Genomic DNA, 11,933 nt, shown 5'->3' with positions numbered 1-11,933 from the left:
CATCTGTTTCGCTGCTTTAAAATACATATTTTTGGTGAATAATCACGTGCTAGCCATTAAAGAAAAAAAACCTGCGAGGAATGTCGCCCGTTGGATTTATTATAATATGCCTAGGCTTCTTTTGTACTTGACAACTGAATAGGATCACTATGTTATATATTAATGTACACCGGAGAGGGATATAACGCTCATCTCACGGAAAATAGAAAATTGCCGTTTCATACCAATAGAGTCGGAAATTTACGAGTCAAGCTCACGCAGTTAATGGCCATCGTGTGCAGCTTTTTTTTCTGAAATGCGAGCCATTATAATAAGTGCCTTTCTCTCTCCACTCTTCTTGAAATTCCTTCCATCTTTTCATGTTATTTTTTTTTCAGGGTTGGATAATTTCCTGGCGAAGATGATCGATCCATAACATTTCGATACTTTCACGATGAAAATCACACGTCGTGCCGAATTCGTGTCTCAACATTTCATCTTTTTAGAGGACACTTTTCTAAATAAGAAACTATTTGAAATGACAAGCTGATTATCAGAGTGCGTGCTATGGCTTCCTTCCAAACGATATCAAAATAGTTTGTTTTGACGATTGAAAAAAAGAAACATTCGAAGAAAATAAATCTTTTTGGCGAATTATTTTTATACTTTTCTGACGTGAAGAGTGAAAGTACAGCTCAGCTCATGGCTGCTGCTGGTACAACATATCCGGAATGTGTGCAATATAATATTACGCAGCTGTCCTTAGTCAGAGCACTGGTACATATACCGTGCTGCAAACTGTTGCAACCGGGTCAAAATTTGGCCACAAAGGTAAATGGGCAATCGGCCAAACGCCCGAACGTATAGGTTTTTATTTTATTGACCGGTTTTTATCTAGATTGAGGTTTTCCTTGGAATCGCTTCTCGGTTCGACTCAAAAATGTTTTTATTGGCACTCGTTATTGGATATATTCATACTATTATTTTCTGCATTGGAAATCCTGCCGGAGCCTCAAGACTAATTGGGTTTGTAATTACCATAAAAGGATGACATGAGCGTTCCAGCCATACACACCCAATTTCGTTTAGGAAGAATATAAGGGAGGTGTACCATAACCACAATTTGTATGGCGTGGCGAATCTTTTTTTTTTTTTTGGAGAACGTTTTTTCCAGTTTAAATTTTTCTTTTTGGCTCGATATACACATGTAGGTGGTCCGTCTCATCACGACCAAACAGGGCAGCCATTTTTAAAAAAGCGAAATTTATTTTTCTACCTTCTCATCTGGATGGGGAAAAAATATTAAAAAAGAGAAAAATTTCAAACTTTTCCTCCCCTTCACCCGGACTTGTGTATAAGAGAGCATGTGACGGATGGCTATTGGAATCATGTCTGGCGCCACCACGTTTACCTTTTAGAAAAGAAAAGAAAAGTGACGATTCACCAGCATATTGGACGGACATGGCGCGACGATGAGTCGATCGAGTCTCCGGGTGAACTCATCGGCATGAACAGCAAAGATTGACTTTCACCTTCTATGCTCGTTTTGTCTGATTATAACAATGGCCTGAACCAATATATCAATTCCATTACAAAATTTTGTACCCAGACAATAAGGTCTCTGACTTTTCATCGTTGGGGCGGATCAGCAGCTTCCGTCACGGATAAGACCAGGTGATTCATGGTTTCAAAAGAAATATATTTACCAACTATTGTCACCCACGTCAATAAGCCCAACATTTATAAAGGATATTAATTGTCACTCTGATTCATTTTTCTTGAAATTCCGGAATGATGGTCGGTCTCATCCTCTTGTTGTGTATGGGTTCTCCCTCCCACCTAAACTTTTCCTGGATTATTAAGAAGAAGAAGAAATAAATAAAACCACCAACTGGGTAAGTAGAGGAGAGAGAACAGCACAGATGGAGACAAGAGAAAGAGACGGCCCGGACCCTGACCTCAATTCCGCGCTCCGTCGACCCCCACACCCGCCTTATAATATCTCTCTTTTCTTCTTCTTCTTCTTCTGCTTTTGGGTTCTCTTTCTTTTGCTCGCTTTTTTTAGTAGGAGGGGGTAATCTTTTTTAAGTTGGGAATCTATTTCATGATTAATTATCCGTCAGCTGCAGAAAAAATTTAAAAAATAAATCCTTCGATCAATTGAATTTTTTTTTAGCCGATGATAACAATTAAATATTTTTTTTTTAAATAAAAATGGCGGTGTAAGATAAGGAGGGAATGACTCGCGAAAATCCCTCTTCTTCTTTTCTTTTGAATTTTCGAAATGTATCCAATTTTTATCGATGAGTTATTCAAATGGACACTCTAAACAAACCTAAAAGGTGAAGGGATCACGCTTTTCGGTCGGGTTTCAGATACGTTAGCTCTTTTTTTTTCTTTTTTTATTCTAGCGTATTGAAAGTGGGTCGCCAGTCTCACAGTTGACACTTGACTGTGTGTCTTACGTGCATTTAAAGCCCATTTGCTCCCGTTTCAATGGCTTATATTCGAATAGGCGACGAATGATCTACTCGGAATTCGTTCTAAATTTAAATCAAGTCAACTCGATTAGAGTCAAGGAGTTTCGCTCGAATTTCAGTTGAAAACTCGGCTGAAATGGACACCCTCTCGCACACCTATACCGGTTGGGATCGCACATCATCAGTCACGACACCTTTTGGCGCAGGCTCTGCAGCTTGATCTGGTTCAAAGCCCACCTGGAGGGGAAAAGGATATCAATCGTCGTGTGATTTATACTCTTGTATGAGGTGCGGAGAAACTCCTACATGAATTCATCTCACCGACGATGATTTGGTTGCCGGGGCTTGTATTTGAATAAAGCGGCGATTATAATATATACCTCGGCCAACAACAACAACACCAGCAAAAAATGTAATTCAGTGCCGACTCCACCCACCTGGGCCACGCCCAAACTCCTTGCGTGGTGCCTTTTACCCATCTGGTGGCGTTGATTGGGCACTGATTATCTCCGACCACCCCCACCACCACCGTCCACAATTTAACCCGATGTTTCTCCATTTGACTGATGTTTGTACATGTACCGAGAAATAACCGCCGAAATCTCGTCTCTCTCGTCTCTCTCTCTCTCTAATCCGAAAGAGAGAAGGGAAACCTTGACAAGGCGACCGCAAAAATCTTCCAAATAACCGGCAGATCGTTTCTCTCTGATTGTACTACGCTGATATGTTGTTCTCTCTCTCTCTTTAAAGAAGAAGAAGAAGACAAGGCCATAGGTCACAGTAAACAGGGTCCAACTCTCTTCCAATCTCTTCTTCTTTTTCGGTTAGAGTTGTCGACCGATTTTTATGGTGATTGGCTCCTTTGCTGGGCTTTTGTTTTTATTTTCTAGATATATTCGTACTTGACGTCTACTCACTTTTTTTTTTTTTTTCAAAGAGACACGCCTTGACCTTGCCTTTTTTTTTTTCTTTTCCCTCCAAATAAAAAGCAAATTCTCCTTTCCCCATTCCAGCGGCTCCAAAACCCAAAAATTCGTGTCTGGTTTTCCTTTTTTTCTTTTCTTTTCTTTTCTTTTCTATCCAATTCTTTTTCGGCTGTAATTATATTCCTCCGCCGCGCCGGAGCGAAGCAAACACCCGAGCGCAGATCTCGTTTTCTCATCATCACGACATCGAAAGGAGAGGTACTACGTGTATATATATGTACATGCGAGAAAAAGAGGGATCAACGTGAGCATAATGTCGATATTATTACCATTACACCACACGTCAACTGACGTCATCCATCCTTGGGAAATGCTTGATTTTTTTTCACGTTCTTTTCTTGGATGGCAAAAGTTCAAAGTTCCCAGAAAATGTGGGTGTACTCTGCAACCCCAACAAATCAGCTGACGCAATTTCGAATCAAAAGCGACACGTTACACATTGTTGTGTCGCTGGCAATTTGGGTGTACAGCAAATGAGCCACTTGGATAAATCATCGGCCAGCTTAGACAGAAGCTGCTGGAAAAAAAGGGCCGTTCGTCATCATTAGGACGGGGGTGACACACACACACAGCTCTCGAATCAAATAAAATTTAGGTGAGATTACAGATTGGATTTATTACGTGAGAGTGTCGGACGTTTTCAAGGAAAGTGACGTCACATCATTGACCTCATTTGCATAAGACGATTTATTAAGAAAGAAAATCAAAGCGAAACAAAAGAGTTTGGAGAGTGAGTGGAGATATGTCGATGGCGACTTTGAAAAGACCCTCTCCAATCAAAACCAGTTTCCCTTCATCAGATTTCGCAAAAACAAAACCAAAAAAGTTGGTTTTTTCTTCTTTCTTTGTGCACATTGGACCGATACTTTTTTGATTGAGCGTCTGAATATTCATCGCTGCATGAAATCAAATAATTGGCTTTTCTGCATACGCACATGGCAAAAAAGGAGTAACAAAAAACGGGTGTCATGTTTGGGGAGTCCAATCGTATGAAAATAATCAGCAGATGCAAAAGATCTGTCCAATTTTCCAACTCGCTGGAATTTCTGCTGCGGGACCAGCAGCCGCACAATGGCAGGAATGTCAAAACCCCCCCACCAAAAGATAATAACGAGGGTCGCTAGAGATATAAGATAGTTCTAAAAAGAATCAAAATATATATCCGAGATATGATAAATAATTGGAACCACACAACACACGCATGAGACTCTACATCAGTTTGGCAGCCCCCGTTTTCCCGATGATAAAGACACAACCAAATAATTGTGCTGTGACAAACAATAGCCTATGCGCCTGCTGCTGCCGTTTCCAAGGGACCACGCCTTTTTTTTACACATCTCCTTCACTTTTTTGTGTATGTGTTTGTATGTGGAAAAGAATGGGAGGGATAATATAATGGTGGTTGTGGGGCTCTCGTGGTATCTCTCTCAAACGTACCTGCGTTTGCGCCTGGTATATACGCCAGAGCCTTGCTCTGCTGTCAAAAAAATGGAAGAAAAAGAATAAAGAAAGGGAAACAACCTTGTCCGAGCGACTTCTTTTTTCTCTCTCTCTCCTTCTCTTTTTCCTACACCAGCAGCAGCAGGGCTCCGCCGCATGGCATGGCAGTATAGACTGTGCTGCACAGTTCACTTTATAGGAGCTAAAAAGAGAGAGAGAGATAATCCCGCACCCGTCAGTCAACCGTCGAACGCTGTCGGGCACAGCCGCACTGGCTATTTGCTGCTCCTTGTTTTGGTCGGTTGTTTCACGTTGTTGGTTTGTTGGTTGGTTTTGGTTGTGATTTACATTGGCAAGTGGCACGAGAGTCTCTTCCATGTCGTTTTAAAACCCGCAATCTCACTCCCCATTTTCAAAAAGTGTCACCGCCAACATGTCGACCCCATCGATTTGAAACTCGCGCCACATTCAAAAATTCCTTCGACAAGAAATTCGGCAAAGTTAGTTGAGACTTGATACACCACACCCCGTTCAAATCAAGGAGAAAGAAGAAAGAAGAGGGAAATTGTTTTTTGAAACCGAAAAGAAATTTTTACACATCTGATCAGTGATGGATTGTAAACGCGTCCGCTGCAGTTGGTTAATGTCTTTATCGGCTAATGGTAAGTTCATACATTCCAATCTGTTTATTCGATTATTGCCCTTGTCGCCGCTGGAAAGGTAATATGTAAAACAAGTCCCTTTGATTTCAAATAACGCATTTAAGAAAAAGACTCCGTCAATTAAAAACCACTCGGGACCTGAATAAATCTTTTCTTTTTTCTTTTTCTTTTTGTTGGGAGGCCCATAATAGAGTGAGAGGAGGTTATTAATCGACTCACTCCGGTTATTTTTACGCATTCAAATGTTTCCCTTTCTATAAAACCACTTGGGTAAACAATTTGATTGTGTACACAACACATACTTGAATAACGATTCACCGTACAAATGACCATCAATTTAGCTACCGGCTTTTTATTTGTTTCGTCCCCCATACATGCCAAATCGTGATTTTGTAGGTTAAAGCAATCGCCAGCTGTTCGTTTGCATACGGCTTTTGGCATTGAAAAAAACGGACGACATTGGCGGTCTAGTCAAGTTGTTCTACTGGTCGTTTCAAAGGTTGTTGGATGGGATAGGACGAAGGAACAATTTTGCGGTCCAACCGTTCGATATATCCTTAATAATCACGCACACGTAATATGATAATAGAGAGTCCGGTGAACGGTACTTCAAGGCTCGCACGAAATCTCGTTCTCCTCGGCCCCCTATCGACCAGCACCGCCTTATTTCAATGCCTTATTTTTATTTTACATACGTATCCCCCCTCTTTTGTTTTTTTTTGTTTTTGGTTTTATTTTCACGTGTGTCCCAGATGAGCCAAATGCATTCTACTACATAACGCAGCAGCGTGTGTGTTGTATCTCATATAACTCGTTTGGCGCGGAAAAATGGCCAAAAGAGCCTTGAAAAATTCCAGCATTTGATCTTGTGCTGAGGGCTGGAGTCATGTAGCGCGAAATTCAGCGGAATTTCTAGGTAGATGTGAAGCGGGCCACCTTGTCCGACATGCAGTCTGCGACGCCAACAGAATCGCTGATCGAGTCGATCAAAAGTCATAGCTAGAGAGAATCAAACAAAATAAAAACTTGAACTGATGCTCGGCGCTTTGGAACAACTACTACCGTACACATTCCTCCGACCTTGGCTGATTGTACGTGGACAAGTCACAACAACAATGCGCTTAGATCGCCGACGGCTGCTCCCGTAATGCGATCAATCATCATTTTCAAGGCAGGGAATATTGAATTGCGAGTAAATAACTTCAAATTTGTTTGGGTCGGAAAAGAAAAAAAAAAGAATGACAGAAAAACCCTGCAGGTAAAGGACTGACGGCCGCCGACCATAAAGATGGAAAAGTGAGAGGAGTTGTATCAGATGACCATATGTAAACTACGTGTGTACAGGCAACCGTATAGACGTTTTTTGTTATGCGTTTCAATAAGAGAGGGGGAAAAGCTCGTTTTTACAAACAACCTTTTTATCCTCTCTCCTTCGGCCAATCGTCGACACCTCCGATATTTTCCACCGTTCGTCTTTCACTTTAGATTTCATTGAAAAACCGAAATAGCGATTTTCATTCAAACTCTCAAGTGAAAGGACAAATCTACAACATGTCATCACGGAGATACCTGACAGTCGGAATATACCTGTGTAGCGGTTTCTCTCTCACTCTGGGCTACCTGAAACTGAATTTCTCGGAGAAAGACGAAAACAAAAGTGACTCAGCAACGACCGCGCCCTGATTTTGCTCGGTTCCTGTTTCCATTTCATCGGGAAAACAAACAAAAAAAAAAAATGAATTCAAGATCCCGTTGTGTTATGTAGAAAAAGAAAAAGAAAAAAGAAAAAAAAAGAGAGATGAAGAATGACTAAAATAAGAGAGCTGGAGATACTTTTCGGGATTTCTGGAAAACCGGTAGCTATAATATCGCAAGAATATAAGACATAGTATAATATCCAGCATTGGCCAGCATATAACTTGTTGCTGGCCTTTCTATTATCTACAAGCCGGAACGCGGGGGGTCAGCATCCAGTTATATACTATGTTATCTTTTTTAGTACATACACACACACACACACACAAAAGAAAAATAAAAGAGGTTCTCTTTTCTTTTTTTTTTTTTTATAAATTAAAGTTGAAATGATTACCATCGGAACCCGCATCACATGATTAATGCATTCACTTTATAGCGGCATTCACTTTATAGCGGCCCCAGTTTTGTTTTTATTTTGGTTATGCCAAAATTTCAAAACAGTTTATCTCTCTCCGCGCGTTTGTTTGAACCGATTTCGTTTAGAGCCGAGGGGTGGACCAGTAGTTCAATGAAAGGGAAACAATCGCTAGGCACTTTGCATACGTGACTGATACACTCACGCCGTGGTGAACCAATAGCTTTCCAGCGTGTTTGATATGTATCAGCAAGCGACTGAGCTGCGGAACTCCCCGCGTCCACAACGGTCACCCATTCTTCTTCTTAGTGTGGAAAAACGGTCGGCAATATGCCGAAACATCTGGGATGGAGGACATTGCGACAAAGACAAGTCCCCCTCCCCCCCTTCTTTTTATAGTTACACAAGAGCTGTCAACAGACAAAAGATGGCAATAATGCGCGATGCAATCGCCTTTTAAAATGATGACTAAGACATTTTGAAGGGGACAGGACAGACACACACAAAAAATGAAAGTAAAAAGGAGCAAAATGTTGTTATTACATCACGGCAGACGGAATGTCCTTTTTGTTTTTAATTTTTCGATACGTTCGTGAAGACAGCGGTACGGAAGGCTATTGAATCTATAAATAGAGAGGGATTGATTGTTTTATTTAAAACCTAACCGTCAAATCACCTTTCACTCTGGTCGGACGAGTCGAAAGACAAATTAAACATTCAAATTTCGCAATTAGACACGTCCGGGAGGTCTTTATCTATAGAACCCGGATTCCAGGAAATTCATCCCAACACTCTGTAATCATTATCCAGATACATGTACAAAATCAATTACGAAATTTAAAAGAAAAATCCAAGTAAAGCCGGCGGCATATTTGAATATTTGCGCTTCCTCCTCTCACTTTGATCGTCTTTCACCTACTTGAAAAAAACCACGAAAAAGACCTTGCAAAGTCATAAAAGATTGAAGGTGAGATGTGCGAAATGGAATAGCACGTCAAAGAAAAATCTACATGCGAACAAATTCAAGGGGAATGTGATTATGATGAACAGCCCAGCAAAAGGGGAAAAAAAGGCCAAGCAAATAATAACAAAAATTCATATCAAGGACTGTCAAGGTTAGACCCCAACCAGCGCTACACGTTATATATATATATGTATATTCATGATGTAATCAAAGCAACACGGGCTCCCGGGTGCACCTTAATGGAATGCACGACAATCATTGGAATGTCGGCGAACTAGAAAAAAATGGAATAAATACGCGCCGTGTTGGAAGTTATTTGAAAGTGAGAGAAATAAAAACAAATGAAAGGCACTGCACCCAGAAAATAATCGAAACAAACGCCCTCCTCCCGTGCAAAAGACTTTTCACGGTCATCGCCGTTGGAGCGAAAGAATTGCGGATGTTTGGCGTGCAGGAATGGGCCAGCCGGCCGCTGCCCGGCCAAGATCACACCGCAGACTAAAAGTCAGGGATGTGTATAAAACTTGTTTGAAATTTTAAAAGAAGGCGAAGGCAATAGAGTATAGTGCCAAGTGGACAGAGCGCTTTTTTCCACGTCGATAAACATTCTAATAAAGCAGAGTCCATTTCGTGAGGAATGAAGAAATCACCTTGGTTCATTAGAGGGAGAGAGTCCGCGCGGGCCTTGCGTAATCACGGCACGTCAGTCAGTCAGTCAGTCAGCTGCTTTGTTTGTTTGTTTTCTTGATTGCCAAATGTTTGGTTTGGTTGGAAGAAATCAAATCAAAAGTATTAGGCCATTTTGGTTCTTTTCTTTCACGACGACACGACAGAAAGGACATGACCGCGAAGCGACTGGTCGGCGTCGCCACGACTTTGGCCGACTGCCCGTCTAGAAGAAAATATAAAAAAGAATAAACAAAATCTATCCGGTTTACTTCTTTGTTATTACACCGAGTCATCTTGCTTGCAAATAAATCCCCCCCCCCCCCGTTGCATTCAGTTTGGGAGAAGAAAAATCGAATTAAACTTTCCCTTGTGAAAGAGATGCAGAAAAAATGATATTCCATTTCAAAATCAAAGAAAGAAACACAAGGAAAAAGTAAAAGTAGAGCGCCTTGCCACGCTGTAGTGTACACGCCTAATCCAGATCGCCCGTTTGCCGAGCGGTTTTAACGGTGATTGGCTGGTGCAAGAAGAAGCCAGAAGAAGAATAAAATGGCAAAAGCAAACCAAACCGAAAAAACCCGACGAAGAAGAAGAAGAAGAAGAAGAAAAAGTGAGCGGAAAAAATGGCTTGGCAATGGGCGTCCCGTGAATCGGGAAAGGAAAAAATAAAGCAAAAGAAAAACGAACAAAAAGGAATGGCGGTCACGATTCGGAGCCAAGGTCGGGGACGCGAAAATATCAAAAAGAATCCCACGTCTTCATTATTCTATCTAGATCGCCCACGTCATATTTTCATTTGAAGAAAACAACACCAACACCTTTTGATTTCTTTTTTGAAATTTCAAATCATCATCAAATTGACGGTCGTGATGACGGGAAAAGTTAATTGAAGACCGTGAAAACATTTAGCCTTTTATTTTTTTTTACAATTTTATTTTCCTGCGCAGTATTTTCAAATATGGAGAATGACTTTGGCGAACGAAGAGAGGGGAGAAAAGAGAGAAAGAGATTTTTTGGCTGTTGTGGGGGGGCTTAGAGTGTGGCCGCTGTTATTTGCTGTGTCGCTCTGCGAAGAATCCGTAAGAGCGCCAACTATTTAGCCCCGTTTTCTCCCCATTGGTTTTCCGTGGATGTGAACTTTCTCTCTCTCACATCCTATTACCCTGGCGCTTTGCTGTTTCTTGCTGCTGCTGCTGTTGCTGCTGCGAAATTGCGCAACCTTCTTTCTTTTCTTCTTCTTCTTCTTCGCTTTGATATTTTTATTTTTCCATTTGGCAAACTCCCTCCCCGCCCACGGAAAAAAAGAAACACTTGTGGGTTAGCGGAAAAAATAAACAGAGGCCTCAGTCAGTTGTCCTCTGCATTCGACTCATTACGACCGCCAAATGATTTTTTGTCGTTTCACAGTCCCGCGATGGAACGCGTTCTTCTTGTTGTTGGCCGTCCTGTTGTTCACGGGACAGGCCGCCACGGTCGACATGCCGCAGGTTAGTCAAACTTATTCCCATTTTTCCAACCACAAAAATAAAATCGTTGAGAAAAAATGTGTTGTGCAATAATTGTAAATAGATTGGTGATATGGCCTCTATCGGGTCGTCGGGTTTCTCCTGCGAAGGCAAAGTTATCGGCGGCTACTACGCCGATATCGCCAGCAAATGTCAAATGTTTCACGTTTGCACGCTCGGACAAGAAGGTACAAATTTAAAACCACCCCCAAATAAAATTTAAAATAAAATGTGAAATCATTTCGAAAAATGATTCAATTACAACAAATCAAACCATTTTTAAAAGGTGAAATTCAAGATATCAAATTCCTCTGCCTGGCCGGAACCGTGTTCGATCAAGAAACGAGAGTAAGTTTCAACCTTGTTACGCACACGTGAAAAAACCTGTGGAGGTTTTTTATTTTGTTTGCTTTTTTTATTGCGGTTGACCCAAATTCACGACGATTTATTTTGGTTTTCTTTCTTCGCCTGATGATTTGCGGTACGAAAAGGTGTGCGAGAGAGTCGACGAAGTGGACTGTGCCAACTCGGAAGCCTTTTACAATCTCAATTTGGACCTCTACGGGCAGCACGGCCTCATCCTGTAAATCTTGTTTCCTTTCAAAAATTTTTTGTGTTTTTTTTTTTTTTTGGTTGCGTGTTGGTTCCTGGTGTCGCCCACTGACAAGTGAGTGGCGGGAACATGAAAAATAAATCACACTAATCCTCAAATGATTGACACTTAACAGTCAGACGGGCCGTAAAGTGCCGTCGGGAGAGGCAGGATCTTTCGCCGACGAGCAGAATCTTCAACAGACGGATACTTTCTACGATTACGCCGATTACGATGAAGTAGTCACTTCGACCGTCGCCTCCACCACGTCAACAGCCGGCACCACGTCGACGCCAGCACCAACTACCACGGAAACAACAACAACGGCGGAAGCGACAACCACAACGACCAACAGTCCAGCTCCGACTACGGTCGAGCCACCAACGTCTCCCATCATATCGCAATTACCGTAACAATATTAAGCACTTGGAATTTGGACTTACCATTTCACGCCATCGGGTTTTCGTTTTTCTTCTGCTGATAGATCATTTAGCCAACCGCAAAATGAATTGTACTGCGAAATGCATTTCGCCTAGACCCTAAGGG

The 11,933-nt window shown here is 41.6% G+C and overlaps 1 protein-coding gene and 1 long non-coding RNA gene across 3 annotated transcripts in view; one reads left to right on the top strand and one right to left on the bottom strand.

Moving 5' to 3' along the window:
• Window positions 1-5,407: 5,407 nt before the first annotated feature.
• Window positions 5,408-11,933, top strand: part of LOC124191502 (mucin-5AC-like) — a 31,977-nt gene continuing 25,451 nt past the window's right edge. For both annotated transcript variants that reach the window (XM_046584768.1, XM_046584767.1), the window contains exons 1-7: window positions 5,408-5,547; window positions 10,698-10,777; window positions 10,860-10,983; window positions 11,082-11,143; window positions 11,287-11,378; window positions 11,524-11,796; window positions 11,872-11,894. In XM_046584768.1, the coding sequence (XP_046440724.1) occupies window positions 5,496-5,547; window positions 10,698-10,777; window positions 10,860-10,983; window positions 11,082-11,143; window positions 11,287-11,378; window positions 11,524-11,796; window positions 11,872-11,894 (706 nt within the window). In that variant the 5' untranslated portion in view covers window positions 5,408-5,495. The remainder of the gene's footprint in view (window positions 5,548-10,697; window positions 10,778-10,859; window positions 10,984-11,081; window positions 11,144-11,286; window positions 11,379-11,523; window positions 11,797-11,871; window positions 11,895-11,933) is intronic.
• Window positions 5,728-11,898, bottom strand: LOC124191518. Its single transcript, XR_006873466.1, has 2 exons — window positions 11,831-11,898; window positions 5,728-9,513 (listed from the first exon to the last, which is right to left on the bottom strand). It is a non-coding gene; the product is annotated as an uncharacterized LOC124191518 (long non-coding RNA).

Source organism: Daphnia pulex, chromosome 3 (assembly GCF_021134715.1).
Source record: "Daphnia pulex isolate KAP4 chromosome 3, ASM2113471v1".
Lineage (NCBI taxonomy): Eukaryota > Metazoa > Arthropoda > Branchiopoda > Diplostraca > Daphniidae > Daphnia > Daphnia pulex.
This window is presented reverse-complemented; position numbering and strand designations above follow the sequence as displayed.